This window comes from Cordyceps militaris, assembly GCF_000225605.1.
Source record: "Cordyceps militaris CM01 unplaced genomic scaffold CCM_S00002, whole genome shotgun sequence".
Taxonomy (NCBI): domain Eukaryota; kingdom Fungi; phylum Ascomycota; class Sordariomycetes; order Hypocreales; family Cordycipitaceae; genus Cordyceps; species Cordyceps militaris.
In genome coordinates this window covers 157,382-181,312 of record NW_006271970.1, presented here as the reverse complement: position 1 = coordinate 181,312, position 23,931 = coordinate 157,382, and the positions used below count along the sequence as shown (strand labels likewise).

The following is a 23,931-nucleotide window of genomic DNA, read 5'->3' as shown; positions in this document are numbered from 1 at the left end:
GAGTTTAGCCCAACCCACCTCTCTTTATAGTCACTGCTTCTTGTATACTTGTCTACTTGTCGATCTGTCCGCGTTCGTATGCGCTCATTTTGCCGCAAGCTGGACATGCACGTACACCACCCTCAGCCGAAGCAGCCAAGAACAGCAAAACCTGGATGGAGGCGCGAGCTGCATGCTATGAGGGTGGGTAGGAAGGCCATGGCAAGTAAGTGTATCGGGTTTGAGTGAGGCGACCGGGAATGCCGGCATCGATATTGACTTCTTCAGCCCGATGTGGCTGACTGAAGCCAAGCAAAGGCGGCCAAGCAAAAATGCACATCTGCCCATGCAGGTGCTGCATTCGGCCGTTCTCGCCTAAACATATGCCTCCATTCCTAAGAGAGCAGCACTGCACAGGATAGCGTGGCGGGTGCCGGGAATAGCAGAGCTTTGAAGATTCTGGCCTCGGATCTCTACCGACAGTGCCTCATACCACAGGCTCGCTCGCTGCTTCATTATGTTTTGGACACGTTTATCCTATTCAGAGCTTACTACATGCCATGCTTTGTACCTGAGATGAAACGTAATTTGTTTTAATTGTCCAGGTCGTTGGCAATCACTCCTAGTCTTTCCTCGCTTCTCCATCACAGCCCAGGTATGCTCTGCACTCAACGAGAGAGCAGTCGATCACGTACTCTGCTAAAGATCCCGGTCGTACTAGAACTGTAGAAAATACTAGAAAGTACAATTTTATTAGAAGACCAGACATAGCTCTAGACCAAGAGCAGTGACACACGTAAAGTCCAGGCATGGCCGCATTGGAGTGTCAGACCTGGGGCGCACAAAGTGTTCATCCTCTGAATCGCGACTGTATTCTAGTCTTCATCACCAACCTGTCGCCTTGGACGTAACACAGTCCATCCGACTTAAAAAGGGCGACAGCAGCAACCTGGAAATCGTCGAGAACATGCAAGTGCCATTCCTGCCCAGTTCTCAGTCCATCCACCAAGTCGTTCTTGCCCAAGGAAACGTTACTTGCTCCAGCTATTCCAAGCACAAACTCCTTCTCGCAAAAAATAAAATGGCTCTGGTACAGCAAGCCACTTGCACACAGTACTACATTCATTACCTTTGCGGCCACCAGCTCGACAGCGAGTTCGTCAAGTGCGCTTTCCACGACAACAAGCCCGACCACCGCTGCGGCGTGTGGAAGCGAATGGAAGCCAAGACGTCGGCGCACAAGTGCCGCAAGTGCTTGAGACCGGACACGTGGTGAGTTGATGAAGAAGCAAGCAGAATTCAGTGAATGTGTATTTGAAACTAATGCGGCTATGCTAGTCTTCTGTCGTAGACGAGAGGATCGTGCTTCGTCATGCGCGTGCCGGATAGTATCGTTCGAAAATTGATACTATGGAAGCAAAAATCACTCGTCATTGTCTCTTTGAACAAGTCGCCACGGTGCCCCGAGACCAGATTCATCAGATAGCCGTCCATAGAACTCCTGCGTTTCTTTCTGCGCGAGCTGCTCCCAGTCGGCCGCCTCGCCACGAACGTTGGATGCTTCAAAGTCAATAAACTTGGGCCCGTTGCTGGTCATGATGATGTTGTACTTGTTCAGATCGCCGTGCGCAATCCCCTTCTCGTGTAGCTCGTGCAGGGCCGCCGCGCACGCCGCGTGGTCGGCCACCTCGGGGTAGGGTCCGACGGCTTGCTCGGTGATGAAACCGACCACGCGATCGCACGTGTCCTCGTAGACGTAGCCGATCATGGCAGGGGCCAGGGAGGAGCCGCGCAGCAGGTGGTATGTCTTGATCTCTTGCTCGAGAGCCGCGACTTCAAAGTCGAACCTGGCCAGCTTGACATAAGTGACCGAGCCTCGGTGTTCGCACCGCCAGGTCCGGACTTTCAGGTTATGGTCGCACTTGAGTTTCAGAATGTCGAATTTGGGATAGTCGTCGTACACATAGTCGGGAGAGACGCAGTGCGGCTGGAAGGCATCGGCCTTTACGCGCAGACCAGACTCGGTTGTTGCAACCACAAGTGTCTTCCACTGATGACGCCATTCATCAAGACAAGCGAGTCTTTTTAAGATGAAATAGCCATCGGTACGCTCGTCTTCGGGGATAAATTCTGTGGAAAATACTTCAACGTACACCACCCGTGCGTGATGTCCGACACCACGACGAATCCTGTAAAGGCAATCGCCTGGCTCCGCATAGACGTCCAAGACCGCATCTTGTGCCTCCAGCGGCAGAAACCACGAGCAAGGCTTGTTCAGAATCGACGAGACCATTTTCGTCATCTGGAGACGAAGAGGCATGATGCGAAGCTTGTTGTTGTCTCCAGAGGGCGTTTGTTGAGGTGCATGTAGATGAGCGTGGGCATTGCGCGACGTAAACAAGGGCTGACGTAGACAATCTTGAAAACAGTACGGAAAGAGGCGAACACTGTGTTGTTTATACAAGTGTTACGTTATTATACGAAAGATGGCCGACTTGGGACCGTGTACGTGGTGGTGTAACTGTGCTAGACCTGGGTGAGGCTGTACGCCCACCATATTAATTGTAAAAAGAACGAGTAAATAGTAAAAGCATATATCAATAGATAAATAAGAGAATCTTGTGCTTCAATTGGTAGCTCTTTGCATCATATCAATACCGCACCGAGCGGAGCTTTTGGCGACCGACTGTAGATGTGGGTGAAGGAGGAAACGCTTGACGTCTTTTACTAGTATACATAGGTTGCAGCAAATTGTGAAATCAAAGGGAGCAAGGACGCATGCGGCCTACGCTTTCAGTCATTGTGGTCACTCACCGGGGATCCGAACCAAAGGACTGGAAAATGACATGGGAGTTCGCTCCGCTACTGCCACAGTGTGTTTGTATTTACAGTTCCGCAGGTGCCATGAGCTGGTATCTCATCCGTATCAATGGCCGTCCGCGCCGCCACCTTTGCCGCTGTCATAGTCGCTTCGAATGCGGTAGTAACCGGTCAACCATTCCGCAAATCCCCCCAACCCAAACGAAAGAAGCGGTTCTTTGCAGTTCGATTCACCGCTTCGTATTTTACAAAATCTTCACTCGTCGTTGATTGGTGCCCTCGAGTCTTCATCCAAGAATGAAGCCGACTCTAGACGCCGCATCACATCCACCGCCGAGAGGCGCTCCGCAGGCTCATATGCCACCATTTCGCTGAGCAGCTGAACGAGGTATTTCCGTTGACGGGTAGATAGATGTGTTGCCTTCTGGACAAGCCGACTCTCCATCGTCTTTTCGCTACTCTTATCCTCAAACCATGCCTCTATGTCTGTAGTGTCCTGTTCTTGTCCCGGCTCATGGTAGCCGTAGTCATTAAAGTCAAACTTCCCGCGCCAGTGCTGGGGTATCGGTCCGAGATAGCTCGTAATGGTACTAATTAGTATCTCATATATCCGAAAGCCTGTGGGAAATAGAAGCTGCTTTGTATGAATCTGGAATAGAACGCATGCGAGTTGCCAAACATCACTTTTCATGGAGGGTAGATGGCCAAAGCAGAGTTCCGCAGGAAAGAAATCGATAGGCACCCCCAGCCATCGTGGCGGGTTCTGTGCGAAGAAGGCTTGTCCAAAGTCCACAATCCGGATCTGAGTGAGCGAAGAAAAGTCTAGGCCTGAGAAGTCAGGCGCCTGGACGACCTGCCTTGGGGCATGCGGCGTATATTGGCGGCGATTAGGCCGCATGTTCTCGGTCTTGATAGGGCCGAGAAGCTGAAATACGCGATCTGGAGACAAAGACTGGATGTCTGGAAGCTCGAATACTATATTGAATAGAGTGAGGTCTATAGTCATGTTTCATCAGTCAGCTTCGGCTTGCATAGGGGTTGCGGGAACACAGCTTACCACCATGACAGACTCCATGATGATGCAGGAATGTCGTGGCGCTAGCAACTTGTTGGCACACTTTATGTCGCGTAGTGCTGGGCAACGTAATCTTTATATTGACATTGTCCAGGCTTGGGCCGAGAACAGGAAAGACGAGGCAGTGATGCTCGCCGTTGGGGCCAGAGACTTTGAACGAGTCGTGCAAGACCACCACGTTCGGATGCCCAGCGCCGGCGACCGCTCTGAGATGCTGGAGGATACGCAGCTCTCCGTCCTTCATGTCCCCAAGGTTGGCACGAAGAACTTTCAAGGCAAAGTACGACGGCGAGCGCGCACACGAGCGAACCAACCAGACTGTCGATAAGCCCCCGTAGCCAAGTTTGTGGATAACTTGGTACGCCCGCTCGCCAGCGCAGATCGTGTCGCCAAGGTCAACTGGGTGGTAGCCGCCAGGTAAGTACTTCTCGACGTCCTCAACGTATGGCATGAGCGGCTGGCGATACCGGAAGGGGGGCGGACTATCGAGAGGCATGGTGAATGATGAGAGTAATGGAAAGTTGAGTTTGATGATGGGGGAAAGCGCTGTGATACTAGTGTAACCCTAGGAGACCCAAGTACCTACTAAGTACCACCAAATTTGGCATTTTGAAGGCTGTTGTGCTGCAGAAGAACGCGGTCGCGCATATATATCTGACGAGCAGGACAGACCGTGGGCGTAGCGGGGATGAATACATTAAGAGGGTTTCAAAGATACTTATATTTGTACGTGATATATGCCGAAATATATGTACCTCTATAAAATTCGCTAGTACTATTAGCCTCACGTGAGGCTCGTGCGATTAGCAAAAAGCTCTCGTGCCAATAGCACCACTCATGTTTATGTGGTACATTTGCCCGTATCCTTCGAATACCTCTGTTATTGAGCTGTACTGTCGTTTCTAGCATCCAACAATAATATGTCTTCTTGCTGGGACATCTCCTAAAGATGGGAATTGGCCTTGGCTGAACGATTTCAATATGTAGCGCATCTTTGTCATGGAAGGGTGTACAGCCATGACGGTTGATCCTAGCGCGCGAAGAGCTCTCGCTTGATAGGGAGCCGCCGTTCCCCGTTACCAAGGATCGGGCATTTTCCCGGGATCAAAGTTCGCATGACCATGGCTGATTCACCACCCAACACCGTGTTACTCATCTTCACTTCCTCGACCGCCGCGAAAAACGGCGGCGGAGCATTGATGGGTGCTGCTAGGATACGGGAATACAAGAATTTCTAGGATAGAGCTTGCCAATGAGGGCTGGGATGCATGCACTGGCACACATCGCGTGACGTATACGTCACGTACTGGTATACAGCATTGTGCTAGCTAGTTTGGCCATGTCTGCTGGTTCCGGTCAAAATGCGCTGGAGCCAAGTGACCTGTGTCGCAACTGCTGAAGCCTGCGTTTCATAACCCACCAGCGGGAGCGCCAGGCGGCGTATGCCTGTACCTAAGCGCCGTCAGAGGGCATCCTCGCTGACCCGCCACATCGACATCAAAAATTTAGTGCTGGCACATCATGCAGGCCAGCACTGGTGGGCTATGCTCTTGCAAGTGCTGGTATGCTAACCCCGGCACGTACTGCAGTCCAGACACAGATGCCCCAGTAGCCTGAGTCGACACACATATAGCTTGACACGGCGGCATTCCCTGTCAAGAGCTGGCTCCAGCCAGTCTCAGAACAAACTCGTATACTCCGAATGTAATGACGGCTGAGGGGATGGACCGCACCAGGTGCGGCGTCAGGCCGGCGTAAAATCCGCGCCAGCCCTCACGCGCCCACGTTGTCCGGCAGCACTGGACGAGGCTCGTTTGTTGTACTCGGCCCAAGCTGTTTACTGGAGCTTGACGCAATCGTGTGCGGATTACCTGTTGGTGCACACGTATTCGGTTAACAAGCCCTTCAGTACTATTCCCGTTCTTCCATCGACCCTTTGCTTACCTCGTGAGGATATGTGATGAGGACGGCAGCCACCTTTGCACAACCTGCCGCCCCCGCCGTGTTGGCCCAGTGCACCAGCTCGCTGCGACGGGACGACGCTACTCCAGAGACGCTCTCCTGGCGAAAAAGCGTCTTGAGACGCTCATAAAGGACCAGGTGTACCACAGTCTCCAGCGTGCCTAGGTAGCTCGCACTCAAGCCTCTATAAAAGCCTGTAATGCCCTCGTTCTTCAGAACCTGCCGCACACAGTCCATGACCCCGCTGTACAGTCGGGATTGCTTCTTATCGAGCTGAAGGCGCGTCTTGACCAGCCATATGGGGTTCGTTGTCGTGGCTGTGGCGATGCCGGCAGCGACGGCGGCTTGCGCGTGCACCAGGGTATCGTTTTCGGTGCGGCCGAGAAGCTGCGCACCCAGGCGTTTGCAGTTGCCGTAGGCGTAGAACTTGATGGCCTGGGCGGGCACAACACCGACGAGGCTGGGGAGCAGACCTCGGAACAAGTTGCGCCAGCCCTCGGTCCGGTGTATCGCGCCAATCGTCTCGAAAGTCTCGTATATATGACGGAGCGGGCTGCTGGCAAGACGCAATACCGAAGGTGTGCTCGGCGTGGCCCGCGATCGGGACGCGGTCAGGTATAGGTCGGACTGCATGCGAGTCCTCAGCACGTCAAGCGGAGAGGTGATGATTGAGGTGAGTAGTCCGCCAGACCTAGCAAAAGGATGTCAGCTGCGGCTGCGGAACAGCAGAACCTATGGCTACTTCTGAGCTTACGCGCCGGCCGCAAAATGTACCCAGGGCGGGACGGCATGGTCGATTGCGGTGTCCACTACAACGGGCGGTTGTTGTCGTGCAGAATGTTGAATGTTGAAGGCCATTGCTTTGCGGTAGCAGGTTCTGACTCTGACGGGCACCGTACTCTAGCCTGGTGTTTGGTGGCTAGCTTAGAACACTGCGGCTCTAGCAATACATAGGTAGCTATAGATGGTCACTGGCTGGATAGTTGGAGATGGGGGTTTGTTGCAAATGTAAAAACCGTGTTCTTCTCTAACTAAGATTTGTCCTGACGCCGAGACAGCTACCCTTGTTAAAAAAAAATAGTCCCTAATAATTCTCGGTAGGTAGGTACCTCGCCATTATTAATAGGAGCCAAAAAAAAAAGGGTTTGCTGCCACGGCTGAAACCCCCCAACAAACACATTAATCCGAGGTGGAACCGGAACCGCCGCAAGAAGTGCAGGGGGTCTGCCCAGAGGCTCCGCAGCTGAAGCACGTGTAAGGCTCACTACTTGTCGAGCCTGTGCCTCCACAGTTTCCACAAGTCACCTTTCCGGTTCCACTGCAAGAGGTGCAAGTCGTTGTAGCCCTAGATTCTGGGGTGAGCCGATGTATGTTATGTACTGGCGCTCTTTGGCGAGACTTACATGTTGTATTTCGTGATGGGGGTAATTTGATGCGAAACTGTTCTTGTTTGCTTCGTTCCGATTTGGTCATGTTCGGTTCTACAGCAGGAACTGGAAACCTTTCTCCTATTTATGCAAGTTGAGAAATTTCCTCTTGCATGTCTGTGACTTCTTCAGGCCTTGTCAAGCACTGCATGTGGCTCGAATCTGCGCACTCTTGCACACTCTTGCACACTCTTGCGCACTCTTGCGCACTCTTGTGATCCTGACTCCTGCAAAGCACCCTTTTTGGACACAGATGGGCACCCTCTCCTCTGCCGCGTACGCGGGCCGGAGCTCTGGTTGGCCCGTTGCCTAGGCACTTACTAATGGCGCGCGAATCTGTGCGCTCTGCAACTTCATCTCAAGCAGCCGGGCGTGCACATCGATTCCATGGTTGACCCTTTTCTGCGCACCGAGACGTGCTCCGAGGCACTCTGACTCACGACGAGATACATCGCACCAATAGGCATGTATCATGGCGGAGTCCAACGCTGGCTGAACAAGATGCGCTCCGAGAGCACACCTCTAAATTTTGGGTACTATTGGAAAGCATGATTTACGTGAACTACTGAGAACGTTATCTTGTCTGGTCTCTGCCTACGCCATGACTGCTATGAGCTCTAGATGATTTTGCAGGGAGGGCAGGACTTTACTTGTCACTATGGAAGCTGTAGGTGGCATGTTCTTCTCTTGTAGCCGATTCTGCTGGTTGTCAAACCCCAGATTGCAATGCAACGAACTCTGCCCGCGATGCGGGCTGTCTTCAACTCGCACGAACAAGTTCTCGCAGCACAAATGCGCCACAACAGAACCCGTGGAAGTCATGCAATCGTGACTCAAAAAGGGCTTTGGAGATCACAAGCGAGGCCGGAGACAGCTGCTGTAAATATGGAGCAGGCACACGACGACAACCTCGATCTCGTATTGAAACTACAACGTTGCGAGACTCAGATGACAACCTTCAACAATACATTGTTGAGTCATACGTCGAAGCGGACGAAGATTGTGGCGAGGCGCCTGCTACTCTCGGCATCGCTGTAATTCCGATGAACCTGACGATGTAGGCCATGACTTAGCCGCTCCAGTGACTGATGGTCCGCCCATGAGCTTCGGTCTGGGCTTCACATTTTCTACAAGCGACTCCCTTGAGTATGCGAGCTGGATGATGCCTACTCAAGGGAGTCGCTTCCCAAAAAGTCGATCGCCGTCTAACTAGCCGAATCGAGGAATCCATGGAGTGGAGTCTCCCGTCTCAACAACAAATCCGAAATCACCCGACTTGACCGTCTTCCTAGGTCAAGACCAGTATACGCAATGGAAAGCTCTGTTTTCGAAACTCACAAGGTCAAGAGGCCAAAACAAAGTTCAATGACTGGGAACAGGAGGTAGCAAGTGAGAGCGGTGCTTCTATGGGAGGAGCCTAACTAAATGCGGACGGCTGTTCTGGACGATGGAGCTCACGAGGAAGGAAAGAAGCGCAATGCAGAAGACGGAGCAACGGGTATAAATTGTAGATGGTCAGTCCGCAGAGAAACCGAAGGTAAAAGGGCGGAGAGAGAAACGTGGGCAGCCTGCGTTTTGTAAAGATCGTTTCCCTTCAAAGACGTGCCGGCACACCCGTTCCGAGAAAAAGAACCTTGCCCAAGCCAGCCGTCCATACAAAAGACACTGAAGTAAAGGATCATCTTGCCAATTCTATTCTGAAAGACCGAATAAATTTGGGGTTGTATGAGTGCTCGCTGTTTGCGGAAATGGCCGGTTTTCAGGGGTTATTCAACCGCGTGTTTGGCACTCATGAGTGTTTCGTATGTTTGAGCGCCCGCAAGCTGCATGATTTCGAATCTCGGAGCTCTGAGGGCGCGAAGGATATGATCTCGTATATTTTGCGGCCAATCGCTGGCGGATGATTGCTGACCTCGATATGCTGAATGTCTCGCCGACCATCTCCCCTAGACTTCCCCTTTTCCCTTGCATCTCCCGCATATAAATCCTTCATAGTAACCAGTTCCCTTGCAGTTGGAACACTGTGTCATCTTCGAAATATATCAGATAAGTACTTGAAACTAGTAAGGACGGTTAGAAAGTGCGAATGAATTTTGCAATGCGCTGTCAACTTCAGCTCCCAGTGTGGAGGCCACCTTATATAACCATCATCACGCGCACGTCCCACCTGTGTCACTGCCCGACGGGAAAAATGTTTCTCCGTTTAGGCGCGGAAGAAGAAGTCAGCTACCGTTCCTTACCCGACTTTGTCACAGTCAGAAAACGTCGCAATGTCTACTCTATTCTAATGGAACTCTCAGAACCAAAGCAAACGTCTCCTTGGGGGCTACATGGTATTTCTTGTGCGGCTGCCACCTACCCGCTAGACTTTTTCAGAAAACACGGACTCTTCTATCAAGAGGATGCAGTGATCGGGAATCTGGTGCACACTTTGGACGAAGCTGGGAAATCTAGCAGCCCAGAGAGTTTCCATTCCATGAAGAAAGACATCCAAGCAAATCCAGTAAGGAGTGCAACGTATAAATGGAACAAAGTCCTGACTCCTGACTGAAGAACAGCATCTCCAACCTATTCTCGAACGGTACTTGACGAAAGATAACCCGAAGGTCTGCCTGGCATTTGGCGCTGATATCGGTCATGTATTTGTCTTTTCTGTCGCGCCAGCCGTTGTTGATCGCCTAGTCTTGCACATGTGGGCTCCTGGATCACAAATTATATTCTACGAGAACTCCCACCAGAAAGAGTTCAAGTCCGTACAAGCCTCCAACGGCCTACTTGAAATTGCCGAAGCGGCCATGAGAAGAGGCGGTTGTAATAAAATCACAGCTCGTATGGACAAAGGCGGCTTGTGAGTCCTTCTCTTGGATCTCAATTGCTATCGATTTATTGACTGCTTCATAGTTCGATTCTCCATCCAAGATACGCATTCCAAATAGTTGCAGGATTCACAAGCACGTATGGATTGGAAATTCCTCCTGAGGTTGCGAAAACATCTCCGCGACCTGAGAGGAAACGGCGTACAGAGTTGACGGAGTATCCGAGTGAATAGAACCAAATAAGTTCGCTGAATTGTTTGCGGGCATTCCTTCTGGCCAGAGTGGTGTGAAAACAGGGCTGCTTCGAACATGGAAATTGGGGACACAGTAGCCACTGGGCCACAAAGGAGCCTGTGCTAAGCTTTCTTCAGCCGGTGGCACATTGCTGGCAGCACTGACACAGGCATTCTGCGCTTCGTCGATTGTCTCTGACGTTGTCTTTGTGGCGCCGTCGTCTTGGCCGGCTCCCTGGGCAAACTGGACCTCGAACGGCCCTGTTCCAGTACGCTCACTGGCGTCAGTAGCGTCACTGAACTTGAATCTTTTCGCGCTGTTTGCGTCTGAAATGGCTCTGTCCCTCTTCTTGCGTTGGCCTGCTATGACAAGCTGGTCTTTGACCATGTCTCGTAGTACCTTCTTTCGCCTTCTAACATGATCTGTCGGGTTCTTTGTCGCACATTTGTGTTGCCAGAACTTGTTGGCACGGGTGTAGACATTTCCGCAACACAGACAGTACTCGTTACAAATGTAATCTGGATGTTGTCAGTCAGCAGTTAGCTTCGCGGCCGGCGGATGCAGCTCACGTATGCCATAATGCCGAATAAGCTCTTGCTCTCTTTCGAACGTGGCTGCTTGCTTGGCACAGTCCTCATGTGGACAGCGATGCGTCATGTCGCAAGAGCCTGGTGCCTCCTCACCATAGTCACTATCGCCTGCGTGGACTACTTCTCGGTTGCGGTTTTGAGTCGGCCAGTGATGAGCAATAAGCGATTGAAGTCTTGCAAGTGAAGTTGCTATTTCGCTCTGCTTGTATTCATTAGACCGTCTCGTAGCATTCTATCACCCAATCATACCTGAAACATGAAACTATGCTTTCGAAGTTCATTATCCGAGTTAAATTGCACCATGCACACAGCGCACTCAATCTTCGTTTCGGTCATGGTAAGTATAGCGCGACTGGTACCTGTAGCAAAAGTTCAACAGCCTGGTAACATTAATGGGGGATGTGCGCAGTTTAAAGCACTATTTCATGTCTGAGCCGGTGCACGTGTTTTGAACATCTGACGCATGGCCAGCTCAGCCGCAAGCACGAAGGAGGGGCTGAACTGGTGCTCAATTATGAGCACCATATCATTCATTCTGCCAAGTTCCCGCTTTTTTGCAGTCGGAAAAAAGCTAGTAAAGCTTTACATGGCTACTATAGTAGGCTTGAGATAAGTTTATCTATATAGTATATCAAGTATAGCTTGAAATCACTATAGTAGATATATGATACACACTATTAGAAAATCTTGACAGTTTCAAAGCGCCCATCCATAGCTTAGTTCCATTGCCACCTAGAACGCCATGGGAACGACTGTCCTAGGGCAGAACATGCCCCCCGTCTATCAAAATGTGATCCTATCATGTACGACGACGTCGAGCTAGCAAGAAACAGATAGACGCCCTTGATCTCCTTGACGTGCCCCTGCCGCCCCAGCACGGCCATCCTGTACGCCCTCATTCACCGCGGCCGCGGCTCGCGCCCATCTTGGTGTCGAAGAAGCCCGGGGGATACAATGTTGACGCGCGCAAACGCGCGCCAGCGACTTTCCGAAGTGCGCCACAAACGCCTTGCTGCCGTTGTAGACGGGCTGCGATCTGGGGGGGCAGCATGGAAAACGCACGAGTGGTACCAGAATGCCACGTCGCCACCGGCTTCGGCCATGACCTCGGCCGCGGCGTAGTCCAGGCCGTCCGAGGCACCGGTGACGACGGTCGTCTTGCCTCATGCTGAGCTGCTCGAGCACGTTGGCGGGGCGTGTCCGGGACGGGCCGAGGAAACCCGGGGCGGATCCGTCGCGCAGTCGTCGAAATTCATCGACATTTCTTGATTGCTGAAGCCTGGTAGGACTAGTACGGAAATGTTAATAATTCGGGCTACTGTTATGAACTGGTATCGTGGATTTTATAAGCGGCCCCAGAGCGGGAGCACAGCGATCCGATCGTGCGGGGTGCTGGCACTGTATTATCTCGGAGCCCTCCGGGGCGAGGAGGCTGGTGCTGTTATTTATTCTGTTTCTTACAGGAAAACTATGCTGTTGTTCAATCTATATATCTTTCATTTCAGTAAATAATAAGGATAACTAGAGAATAGCCCGGCTCGACTACTCCGAGCAGGTAGCCAGAACTGACTTGTACACAAGATCATGGTAGCACTTATCCTCGGTCACGTTGAAGGCGGTACCTCTGCATTCCTTGTCACTAAACGCCGCCACACCGCAACCACTTCATCATTGCCGTCAGTCATGGGGCCGCCCACGAGAAGAAAAGGGGGAGGGGGACTCACGTTCCATGCGCCCAAAGAGCTTTCATGGGATAGGGCACGTTGGCGCAGCGATTCCCGCCACCCAAGACGGACCGCTCGGCCGACTCTCCGTTGCAATGGTTGCCCGAGAACATGACGACGCGGACCAGGTTCCTGCCGTCGCTGGGTGTCGAGTCATGCTCCTCGGGCGGCGGCGTGATGCTGTAGATGATTGCGCCAGTGATGAGGGACAAGTGGACGCCCATTGTGTATGAGTGCGTAGGGGTGGGCGGGCTACGTTGTATCTTCTCGGATGGCCCTGGAATGGGAGAGGAGAGGCGGATGGAAGCAAACGAAAAGTGTGTGTGTGAGAGAGAGAGAGAGAGAGAGAGAGCCCCAGGTTGAAGCGGAGACAAAGATGGGCGTGCGTGTATGGCGGCCGCTGGAAGAAGGACGGGACTCGGGGATATATACTAGTTAAGTTTGAGGGAAAATTAATCACGCGGCATGTTTTTATTTGGTTCTAGACCCTTTGATATTCGACCGGGCGACGCAGGTCGGCGGCAGACCGGGACGCGCATCGGCCCTGTTAGCTTCGGTCCGGTGCAGGACTGCAAGAAGTCACTACGAGAAACAACATGTTTCTTCCTCACCTCGGAGAGAAACACATGCGCTCGTGCATAAAGATGCATTACATATAAATATATATGCGCGCTAGCTAGCTATGAAAACACAAGACAGTCAGGAGCGTACAGAGGCACGCAAGCACGTAGGTATACGTGGGCAACCAGAACCTAGCCACCCTGGGATTACACTAACTATTAGTTGTGTTGAATGAACTTGCCTGTACTAGTTTTCTCTACTTGCACATTTATTTCGCTTTTCGCCCTGATGCCCTATTGGTCGAACTCGAGCGTGAAGCCTAGGACGGCTCTCCGTAGCGGCTTAGGGCTTCGCGTATACGAGCATAGAGTTTCGCGTATATGAGCAAAGTTTTGCAGAAGATTTGTTGTTGCCGTCATGAGCCAAGTATCAAGATTCAAAAATCGCTTCCGCCGGTCGTCAACAAGGCTTTCCAGTGCGTGGTGCAAGGCCAGCCCATGCAGAGGCAAGACCGCGACTGCTGTACCAATGCTGCTCGTGGACATGCAACACGTCATCGTGAATGTGTGAACAGGGCAAACCTCAGATTTGACTTATTTGCGTGGACAATGCAGAAACGAATCTAGTGCATGCGCTTGGGCGAGGGGTAACTGATCGGCAACGTGTCTTCATTGTGCAGTCTAGCATAGGATGGCAGACTGTAACATAATCTGGCGTGAGTATCGAACCGAACCTTCCAGAACCCTTGTATCCGGAGTGAGCAAGATACAAGGCCAGCATTTTCCATCCCGGCCTCACCCCCCGTCACTCCCCCTTGCCAAACAGCTCGCCCAGCGCCTCCACGCCGACATTCCCGCCGCTCAGCACGATGCCGAGGTCCCACCCGGCCTCGCCAGCCTCTCTCTCGACCATGGCGCGAAAGTCCTCGTCATACAGCGCGACCGCGAGCGGCACGCACGCGCTCGGCTCCACGACCATCTTCATGCGCTCCAGCACGAGCCGCATCGCCGCCACAATCTCCTCCTCGCTCACGCTGTACAGCCCCGCCACGAGCCCGCGCGTGTACATGACGTCCCACGGGAGCGCGCCGAGCGGCGTGCGCAGCCCGTCGGCCACGGTGCGCGACGCCACGGCCGCCACGCGCTCCCCGGCCGCGAACCCGCGCCCGGCGTCGTCGGCGCCCTCAAACGACGGCTCCGCGCCAAATACCCGGATCCCCGTGCCCTCGCACGACAGCGCCACGCCGGAGAGCATCCCGCCGCCGCCGCACGGCGTCATGATGGCGTCGAGCGCCGTGCCGCTGCTGGCGTACGGCCGCGCGGGCGACGCCATCAGCGCGGCGGCTTGCTCCTGTAGTTCGAGCCCCATGGTGCCCTGTCCGAGGATAATGTCCGGGTGGTCGTAGGGCGGCACGAGGCGCGCGCCGGTGGCCGCGACGACCGAGGCCGCGACGGCTTCGCGCTCCGCGGCTGTGCTCCCGCTGAACACGACGTGCGCGCCGTAGCCCCGCGTGGCGGCGACCTTGGCCGGCACCGACACGGAGGGCATGACGATGTGCGCGGGGATGCCGTGCTCTCTGGCAGCGAGGGCGAGGGCCTGCGCGTGGTTTCCTGCGTAGCCTGTCAGTATTTCCGGTTCAAGAGCCACACTGGGCGTTCTGTAAAATCTCTCTCTTTCTCCGCCACGTTCGAGCGAAGCGAGGCCTCCTAAGAAAAAAACGCTTACCGGACGAGTGCGTAGCCACGCCGCGCTCCCTCCCGCCGGCGGCCACCCAGGCGTCGTCGCGGAGCAGCCTGGCGACGGCGTGGAAGGCGCCGCGGGCCTTGAAGGCGCCGACGCGCTGCAGGTTCTCGCACTTGAACCAGAGGCGGATCGTGGGGCGGGCGGGCGCGCGGCCGGCCGAGGCGAAGCGCGTGCCGGCCAGGTCCGGCCGCGGCGTCGAGGCGAGCGCCGTCAGCGTCTGCGAGGCCACGACGGGCGTCCGGTGCACGTGCGCCGCGATGACGGCCTGCGCGGCCTGCACGGATGCGCGCGTGAGCGGTGCCGTGGTGGACAGGTCGGCCATGGTTTGGGTCGGGGGGGTGGTTTGTGACGGATTAAGATGAAGGAACAAAGTTCATGAGCATCGAGTAAATAGATTGTTCATGGTATAGTATCTGGGACGCTTCTACCCCACCATGGGCCCGGATGCGAGCAAGTGGTGACCCCACAGAGACGAATGCAAAGGGCGCGCCCAAGGCTTGATAATATCGTCTTATTCAATATGATACAAACCCACTAACTCATCACCGACAGTTCATTTTACATGGTCCTTATACAAAGCATCATAAAGTGCTAATCAACGAGTTGATCGAGACACATCAACTTCACAAAATTTTCACTCGCAGCAAGAGGCGCAATCAAAGCCGTCCATTGATAGTACAGCTACTCAGGTATCAAAACTCCTCGGCCATGCTCAGTACAGAGCCCACCGTTCTTTTTTTATGTCGCATACATGGAAACAAATCTCTGCTCTTCACACGCCATCGGGGTTCGCTTATTTTGAGTTCTCGGGGCGGAGGGCGCTGCCGAATTGTTAGCTTCTGATACGCGATGCAATGGCACGTGTGCAACTTACCGGACAGCCTTGCCGGCTCTCCAGATCTCGAGGTTGCGGATCTCGGCCATCTCGGCCTCGTACTTCTCGCGGTAGTCGGGCTGGCTGTTGTAGTCGAGGGAGCGCTGGGTCTCGGTGCCGTCGCGGACAGAGTCGTACAGGTTGTTGAAGACGGGCTTGAGGGCGTCCTTGAACTTGGGGGTCCAGTCAATGGCACCACGGCGGGCCGTGGTGGAGCAGGCCTCGAACATCCAGTCCATGCCGTTGGCACCAATCAGGGGGTACAGGGACTGGGTAGCCTCCTCGACGGTCTCGTTGAAGGCCTCGGACGGGCTGTGGCCGCGCTCGCGCAGAACCTCGTACTGGGCGAGGAACATGCCGTGGATGCCGCCCATGAGGCAGCCGCGCTCACCGTAGAGGTCAGAGTAGACCTCCTTCTCAAACGTCGTCTTGTACAGGTATCCGGAGCCAATGGCAACGCCGAGGGCAATAGCCTTCTCCTCCGCCTTGCCAGTGACGTCCTGGAAGACGGCAAAGGACGAGTTGATGCCGCGGCCCTCGCGGAAGAGCGAGCGGACGGTGCGACCAGAGCCCTTGGGGGCGCAGAGGATGACGTCAATGTCCTTGGGGACATCGACCTTGGTCTTGTCCTGGAAAACGGGAGAGAAGCCGTGGGAGAAGTAGAGGGTCTGTCTGTGTTAGTCAAACTCAATGGCGAGAGAGCGTGGGAGCATACCTTGCCCTTGGTGAGCTGGGGCTTGATGGCGGGCCACGTCTCGGACTGGGCGGCATCGGACAGGAGGTTCATGACGATGGTACCCTTGCCAATGGCCTCGTCGACCTCGAAGAGGTTCTTGCCGGGGACCCAGCCGTCCTGAACGGCGTCCTTCCAGGACTGACCGTTCTTGCGGACACCGACGATGACGTTGAGGCCGTTGTCGCGGAGGTTGAGACCCTGACCGTGGCCCTGGGAGCCGTAGCCGATGAGGGCGAGGGTGTCGTTCTTGAAGTACTCCTAGAGGCGTGTTAGGAGGCGGTCAAGATCCAATCAAGGTGTTGAGCAAACGTACCAGGAGCTTCTCCTGAGGCCAATCGGCGCGCTCTGTCATTTTCAGGGTTAGTCTTTTTTTTTTTTTGGCTCATGTCTATAGCTCGCCGTTGCGCCGTTTGCCGGCTCATCGGCTAGAGTTCAGAAGCTACGCACCATAGACGTCCTCGGGGTGACCGGCAAAGTCAATCGTCTTCAGGCCACGAATCTGCTGCTGCTGGACGCCAGCGATGGCGCGGGGAGCAGCGACGGCGGCGCGGAGAGCGCTGCGGGCGACAGAGTAGGCGGCGCGCTGCTGGACGGGCACGGCGGCGAATTGGCGGGCGAGGGGACCGCGCAGGGTCTTGGAGAAAGCTCTCGAGGCCATTGCGAAGTGTGTGTGTTTTGTGCGTGAGGGGAAATTGGGGGAAGGGGGGGAAGAAGAGGCAAGCTCAATGAAGATGAGGCTTGGATTGGGATTGGGTGATGGAGGGAGAAAAAAAAAGGAAGAAGGGCGGGAAGCGGACGGATTGAGTTTTGAGTACCAAGGTAAAATCAACTGGGATCGGTGGTAGGCCGGAATTGGGGGGGGGCGTATTTGGTTTGGCTGTGGGCTGGGCTTAGTGGGAGCTATTGCTGGGGCAGCGAGGAGACCGAGATCGGGGGCAGCAGAGGTGCAGCCCGAGGGTGAATGTGAATGTGCACGAGTAGCGAATAATTTACAGGGGTCCAGCAGTCTGGTTGCACCTGTGCGGTTGCTGCTACAGCTGGTCCACCTGGAGCCTCGAAGCGCTGAAGCTGTACAAATTAGCTGCTACAGCGAGCACGACAGCCTGCAGCCACTCAAAAGTCAAAAGTGGATTGGGCCTTGCCCGCATGTGAAATCTGCAGATTCAGCGGGGGAATCTGCTCACAACGACTTCGACACGAGAAGCACTCAATTGCCCAATTCCCAATCATCTCGAGATTCACCACGAAATTCCTTCTCATCCAGCAGGTTTTACCCTTTGAGGAATTTTTCTGCCCCTTTCTTTCATCTGCTTAGCATTTCCCAGCTTTCCACTGGGCAACGCCAACCACACTACGAAAAAAGAAATAAACGGGGCGACAAGGGCCTCTGCGATAGCGGAACCTGCGACTCTGACTCTGGGTCCTCGGAGCGGTACCGGGGGGACAAACAACGAGAACATGGGCCCCGTTGTCGCTTGTCGTCGAGCTATTTTATTTCGCTAATAACTAATGAGAGAACCTCGAGAGAGGAAACTGTAGAATGTAGTGGCACGTACCAATGCCTCGCCATGGGGGCTGCGTGGTAACCCTGGGTGCAGAGGCACGCGATCAGAGACTGGCGAGAGATTTGATCTGCTCGCAGTCGCTAGTGCGTTAGGCCACAGGATCGGCGTAGAGCAAAAAAGATGCAAGGTGCTCATCTCGGACGAGAGCCTCGCAAACTCCAACCTGCGGCAACGACCACATGACGTGAGCCCGACCGCGAAATGTGTCTGCTTCGAATCGACCGAATACTCCTTGAACTATACGTGCTTGATCCCACTCCTCTTTCCAAGGTTCTGGGAACAACGTCACTGGCGCGACAGTTTTTGCCAACGGCTTGAGCTTCAACATCAAACTCTTCAGCAGGACGGTTGGTCAACGGCCGTGGCCAAGCTACGACACTAGCTCCATCTGCACGAAACGACCAAATATACAGCACTGGCCAGATTGGACTTGTTCAATGCTTTCAATGGCCGTGAGGAATGCTCGCGTCTAATTGAAGAAAACCCAAATCGCAATCCTCCTTGCATCGTCCATATGCTCCCATCTATCCCCGTGTCCCATCTTTCGCTGCCTGTGTGAGGAGAAATAAATAATACCTTCTATTTATTTGAAAACTTGTGCTGCGTGCTCCATGCATATGTGCAACCCCTTCTTTCTCTGCCCTCTGATAGCGGGCCTCCTGACAGTTCTGCCGCTTCGCTATTCATTATTCGTATCGCTCCGCCTGCGTGTCGCCCGCGGAGCGTCTGGCATCCTCCTACCAAGTCTATCTAACCACGCAATCGTATGTAATGCCCTTGATTGTATTACCATTGATGGACCCGCGCACATTGCGTTTGAACAACTCTCGGTTACTGCGCAGGTCCTCGGCGGCTTCCTTGTTCAGCGGATCCGAAGCGTTGGGCTCGAGGAATAAAAACTATTTGTTCGTTAATCCCATGTCAGGCGTATTCGTTGCCACGGCCCAAGGCATACCTGTAGACCAACGATGATAGCATTCAGGTTCAGCACCGGTTTCCAATCCTCGCGCAGAATGTTCAGACACACTTTGCCCTCGAGATCGATGTTGGGATGGTAGATCTTTTCCCGGCACAGCACCTTTGGCGGCTCGTGCGGGAAGCTCTGGTTGATGGCAAAGTCGAACGTGAACCGCCCAGTGCAGTACATGCCCTCGTCCGGGTCGATGGTCAGGATGAAGTGGAGGATGTCGTCGGGGTCGGGAAACTCGGTCCTCATCGTCTTGCCGAGGGAGAGCTCCGAGAGATCTACCAGCAGTCGGTTAGCTTACATCCTATCTACAACACCTTTTGCGTCGGCCTTGTTGGTGGGCGGCGAGGCTTGAAACACACCCTTCTGCACGCGCAGCTGCGCCGCCGTCACCTTCTTCTTCTTTCCGGCCTGGCCGTCCGCATTCTCTGCATCTTTTTGCTCCTTTTTCTACATCACCGTAAACGGAATACTCGGTTAGCGACACGTCTCCCAAATGCGTAGTACCAGGCTCGAAGGACGAGGCAGCCACCCGTGCCTGCACCACATACCATAGACCAAATTTTCAACATCTTGTCTGTAAATCAGGCCGCCGAGGCCAAGCGACAGGAAGCACTTTGCTTTATTTATTTCTTATAGATCGCTCGTGAGGACACTACACGGGTACCGACGGCTCGCGCGCAGCTGCTTCGTCGAGAAATTTGTTCCGGGCTTGTGCTTTTCGTTTGCGGTGTGCAACTCGTCGGGAAAAAAGGACCAAGGCAAGGGAAACGTCGCCCTGTCGCCCGCTTTGAATGACGCTCCGTGCAAAAGACACAAACGTTGGACAAGCTGTCAGAGAGATTGTGATGTGCAAAGGTTCGATTTCTTGGGGATCCGGTGGCATAGGAGCCGGCCAGTTCCTCCCCCGCCACTCGTCATGGCCACAATGGCCCGCGGCAGCATACGACACCGCCCGCCCGAATAGGCAATAGCGGCGTTTTGATAAGATTGGCTGGCTATTGAATTCACCCAACCAGCCCTCGGAAATGCTACAAAGGTTAAAGAAGAAAAGAATAGACAAGTCAACGAGCATGAACAAGACAGTTTTGACCGATGTAGGATATTATATAGAACAATCTAAGGCATATCACGAACCATTATAAGCACAAGGTATTTGCAAAACAACCCACTTTGGCAAGCGACGACAGGCCCCTTGAGCCCTCGCCACGCATACTGCCTCCCGGCCATTCTTTCCAACCGGGCCAACCCATTTTTCTCCCTCCAGGCATAATGTCAACAACGTCGGAACTAAATGAAGCAATGGTACAAACTAGACAACTATCTTCTCGAAAAGCAGCACATGACACTGGTTCTGCCGAGGAACCACAGGAAGCCCATGAATCGAACGACGGAAAGAACTGCAGTGGCATACAGAAGGAACTTGAAAAAGCTGGCGGTGCGAACGGATGACGATTTCTAGACAAGTTAGCAGTGAGATGATGCAAGGAGAGAGCCCAGTCACTTACTCCGATGCCAAAGCTGTTGAAGTTGTCGCTGGTAATAATAATCACAAGAACAATGTTGGAGAACAACCAACACACGACCAGGCCGGTACGGAACGACTTGTACGAGTCTTCCACGTCCTTCGCCTCAAGCTCCTCTGCCTCCTTGAATGGAGCCAAAGCACGGCGCACCGTCTGCTCAAACTGGCTATCAATATCTTCCTGCTCCTTTTCGATTTCCTCGACAACCACCTCGTTCTTCTCGCCCTTTGTCACGTTGGCCGAGGGCAGAGCCTCAGCCTTGTCGGAGCCCTTGGTACCCCACGAGACGTCGTGCCAGTTGTTGAAGGCATAGACCATGAGAATGTTGATGTAGGTAGACATAATGACCAGATAGTAGGGGAACGAATGGAACATGTGCCATGGGTCCAGGTACATGAAGGAGGCGAGGAAATAAAGGCCGTAAATCGTAATGAGCGCTATAAGAATGACACCTGCTGCTCCTTCTCCTGAGAAGAAACTATTGACAAAGTCTGCGCCAGAGTCAAGCTTGATTTGTTCCGAAATAGGCGTGTTGAAAGCGCGCGCCACCAGGTAGCCGGAGAGCACCAAAATATACGTCTGAATCAGACTAAACAGCATGAAGGAAGCAATATAGGTAAACTTGGAACCCTTGGGACGATTGCCAAGAGCCAGGATAAACTGCAGGATAACAAATGCCAAGTAGAGGTACTTGAGGAGCGCATTGACCAGAGGCGTCGCCGTGTCGCCAAAAGGCCAGCCGTGATGCTCGGCGCCACCTTGACCACCAACAACAGGTGTACCGACGAGATCCATGATGACAGTAGTGGTGAGGTAGTAAGAAGCCAGAGAGAACCAGGTAAAGATGAGGTTGAGGATGTTGTACAGGAGCTGAATGTGGAGGAAAAACATGCGGATAATGTTGTGGCCACTCTTGTACATGCGACCAAAGTGCATGAGGGAGTAGAGGGTGGCGGCAAAGGAGCCATTGAGCCAACGACGACGCTGGGAGATGAACTCGGCAGCGCCTTCGGGAACGTCCGTTTCACCCTTGGCAGCCTTGATGTAGGACAAATGCCACTTTTGGCCAGCCTTGGCGACCAGCTCGAAGCAGAGAATTCTGTCTTCGGCCAAGAACATGTTCTTCTTGAAAATGTTCATGCCGTCGATGCCTTTCTTGCCTAGACTCTTAGACAAGGTGTGATCACCATGGAAGTACTGCTCCAGAGGGCGGCCCATGATGGCGCGGAAGCGGTAGGCCGAAAAGGCACCGGGAAGAACGCTGACGTAGCCGAAAGAGCTCTCCAACGGCTTGTCGAGAATATTGGAAATCTTGTACTCGAAATTTTGAACGGCAACGAGGGGATTGAACAGCTTCTTGCCGCCCTTGCCCAACATGGCGTGAATCTCACCACAGGCACCACCGAGATCCTTGTCGTTGTAGAAGCCTTCCCAGAGGGCGAGCAGGGAGCGGGGGCTGGGCTTGGTACCAGCATCGAGTAGAATGCAAACTTCAGGGTTGAGGATGCGGCCAAAGGCGTTGAAGAGCCAACGGTGAGAGTTGATCTTTTTGCTGTTCTTTTGCTTCAGGCAGAAGATGAACTGAACAGGGGGCAAGTTCTGGGGGCTGTCGCCAGTCGGGCGAATAAGCTGCTGGTTGGGGGTGACGGAGAGCTGGGAAGTATACTCGAAAATGTGAGCAACAGTCTCCTTGCCGTCAACGTCCTTTTTGACGACACCATCCTGGTAGATGCCAACCGTGGCCAGAACATCAAGGGTGTTCTTGTCGACCTTTTCAATACCGTCAAAAACCAGACAGACGACAATCTTCTGCCAGGCAGGGCCGCCCTTGTTCCAGAAAGTCGACTTCTTCAAGTTGACAATGTCGCGAATGTTTTGCATGACTCCGTGGAGGGTTCTGGAGAGCAGAACCTTGTCTTCGTTGTAGTATGTGATGGCGATGAGCAGCTCCGTGTGGCGGTTGTACATGCGAGGACGCAAATCGTAGCCGTTCTTGAGTGTAAAATCGTTGGGGTCGCAGGTGGCGGCCGTGTAGCGCATCTTCATGAATTCCTCGTTGCCGCCCTCGACGTCGCGGAAGCGAGGCTCAACGGCGTTTTTGATGGCACTGGGAACAGGGTAGTCGATGGACAGGACGGAGCCCTGGACGAGCTTGACTTTTCTGGTGTTGAAGCGCTTGAGGCCGCCGCCGTTGCCACGGTTGAAGCCGCCGGGCTGCTGCTGGCGCTGCATCCAGCTCTCCTCCTCATCCTCCACGGTGGAGGCGGGGCGGCCGTAGGGGAAGTCGTGGTCTTGGACATATGGGCTTTGCAGGCCGCCCTGCTGACCGTAGCTTGTGTCAAAGCTGCCAGGCTGGTGCGGTTGAGGCGCGGTCTGGCCAGCGTTGGGAGCGTAGGACTCGGTCAAGCTGTATGTGGAAACAGGACGATCGGGCGCCTGGGGGGCGCCGAGGCGGTCGTGCTCATAGCCGGAGCCGGGCTGTTCGTTGAGGAGGTAGCGGCCAGCCTCTTCTTCGTGCTCGTGGGGGGGCATATGATACTAGGGGCATGTCAGTCAAGGTCTCGGCGGCTATAGAAGAGTGCGTCGGATGACATACGTTGCCTCCTGGGGGCAGGTCGTGAAGCTGGTGGCCAGAACCACCGGCGTAGTCGTGGCCTTGGCCGTTGTATGCCATGGTGGTGGTTAGGGGCTCCGAGGAGCAAGCAGATGCGCTATGCTAAATAAGTGGCGTGGACAGCGTGACAACTGGCGGGCGTTATGAGCGAGACGGCAAACAAGCGGTGATGTGTCGATGTACAGAAAAGGAGAAAGGATGGTGGAATGTCTCGATTTTTTTTTGGTTACGCTGGGCTGGAGGCGCAGTACCGTGGTTGGTAGCTCGCAGCTGATCAATGCGGTGGTGCAGCGGGAGGTGTATGACGCCAGGCCAGCGCAGAGACGACAATAGCAAATACTGTTGCGACGCAAAGCCGGTGGCTGGTAAAAATGAGGTTTGGTATGGAGAAACAAGGGAAAACGGACAGGAGGAGAAATGCAGGCAAAGTAGGGGCCAAGGAGGAGATGGCTGAAGTAGGTAGAAACCTGATGGGAGCAAAGAAGAGGAAAAGGAAGACAGCATGCACAAAGAGGGCCTCTTGGCCAGGGTCGATGTTTCGGGGCAAACGACGACGGGTACAGGGGTTTGTGTGTATCTTTCGGCAGAGAGGCAAGTACCTTTCGTCCAGGCTAGTGGCTATTACGGTGTGATTTATTTCTTAGCGCGGCGGACGGCTTGAACGGGTAGCAGCTTGGTGCAGCTTCGGCGACGGTACGAGGCTGCAGGAGGCTGCGAG

The 23,931-nt window shown here is 54.0% G+C and overlaps 8 protein-coding genes across 8 annotated transcripts; 1 reads left to right on the top strand and 7 right to left on the bottom strand.

The window, feature by feature from the left end:
* Positions 1–1,402: 1,402 nt before the first annotated feature.
* On the bottom strand, positions 1,403–2,299 carry CCM_01987 (Protein kinase-like domain; the record flags this gene model as incomplete). Its single annotated transcript, XM_006667141.1, has 1 exon — positions 1,403–2,299. One exon carries the CDS (start codon positions 2,297–2,299, stop codon positions 1,403–1,405), a length of 897 nt encoding a protein of 298 aa, XP_006667204.1.
* A 756-nt stretch (positions 2,300–3,055) lies between these two features.
* CCM_01986 (protein kinase, putative) lies at positions 3,056–4,370 on the bottom strand (the record flags this gene model as incomplete). The annotated part of the gene is made up of 2 exons (XM_006667140.1): positions 3,056–3,795; positions 3,857–4,370. 2 exons carry the CDS (start codon positions 4,368–4,370, stop codon positions 3,056–3,058), a joined length of 1,254 nt encoding a protein of 417 aa, XP_006667203.1.
* A 1,159-nt stretch (positions 4,371–5,529) lies between these two features.
* CCM_01985 (Mitochondrial substrate carrier) lies at positions 5,530–6,694 on the bottom strand (the record flags this gene model as incomplete). Its single annotated transcript, XM_006667139.1, has 3 exons — positions 5,530–5,745; positions 5,819–6,527; positions 6,591–6,694. The coding sequence occupies 3 exons, from the start codon at positions 6,692–6,694 to the stop codon at positions 5,530–5,532; spliced, it is 1,029 nt and encodes a 342-aa protein (XP_006667202.1).
* Positions 6,695–8,688: 1,994 nt separating this feature from the next.
* CCM_01984 (uncharacterized protein) lies at positions 8,689–10,115 on the top strand (the record flags this gene model as incomplete). Its single annotated transcript, XM_006667138.1, has 4 exons — positions 8,689–8,761; positions 8,911–9,065; positions 9,665–9,766; positions 9,822–10,115. 4 exons carry the CDS (start codon positions 8,689–8,691, stop codon positions 10,113–10,115), a joined length of 624 nt encoding a protein of 207 aa, XP_006667201.1.
* Positions 10,116–13,992: 3,877 nt separating this feature from the next.
* On the bottom strand, positions 13,993–15,253 carry CCM_01983 (Pyridoxal-phosphate dependent enzyme, putative; the record flags this gene model as incomplete). Its single annotated transcript, XM_006667137.1, has 2 exons — positions 13,993–14,807; positions 14,914–15,253. 2 exons carry the CDS (start codon positions 15,251–15,253, stop codon positions 13,993–13,995), a joined length of 1,155 nt encoding a protein of 384 aa, XP_006667200.1.
* A 471-nt stretch (positions 15,254–15,724) lies between these two features.
* On the bottom strand, positions 15,725–17,199 carry CCM_01982 (Ketol-acid reductoisomerase; the record flags this gene model as incomplete). Its single annotated transcript, XM_006667136.1, has 5 exons — positions 15,725–15,752; positions 15,806–16,473; positions 16,521–16,799; positions 16,855–16,886; positions 16,989–17,199. The coding sequence occupies 5 exons, from the start codon at positions 17,197–17,199 to the stop codon at positions 15,725–15,727; spliced, it is 1,218 nt and encodes a 405-aa protein (XP_006667199.1).
* A 1,653-nt stretch (positions 17,200–18,852) lies between these two features.
* CCM_01981 (E2 ubiquitin-conjugating enzyme) lies at positions 18,853–19,645 on the bottom strand (the record flags this gene model as incomplete). Its single annotated transcript, XM_006667135.1, has 4 exons — positions 18,853–19,005; positions 19,062–19,351; positions 19,436–19,523; positions 19,625–19,645. The coding sequence occupies 4 exons, from the start codon at positions 19,643–19,645 to the stop codon at positions 18,853–18,855; spliced, it is 552 nt and encodes a 183-aa protein (XP_006667198.1).
* A 748-nt stretch (positions 19,646–20,393) lies between these two features.
* CCM_01980 (chitin synthase 1) lies at positions 20,394–23,273 on the bottom strand (the record flags this gene model as incomplete). The annotated part of the gene is made up of 3 exons (XM_006667134.1): positions 20,394–20,531; positions 20,582–23,137; positions 23,196–23,273. The coding sequence occupies 3 exons, from the start codon at positions 23,271–23,273 to the stop codon at positions 20,394–20,396; spliced, it is 2,772 nt and encodes a 923-aa protein (XP_006667197.1).
* Positions 23,274–23,931: the final 658 nt, after the last annotated feature.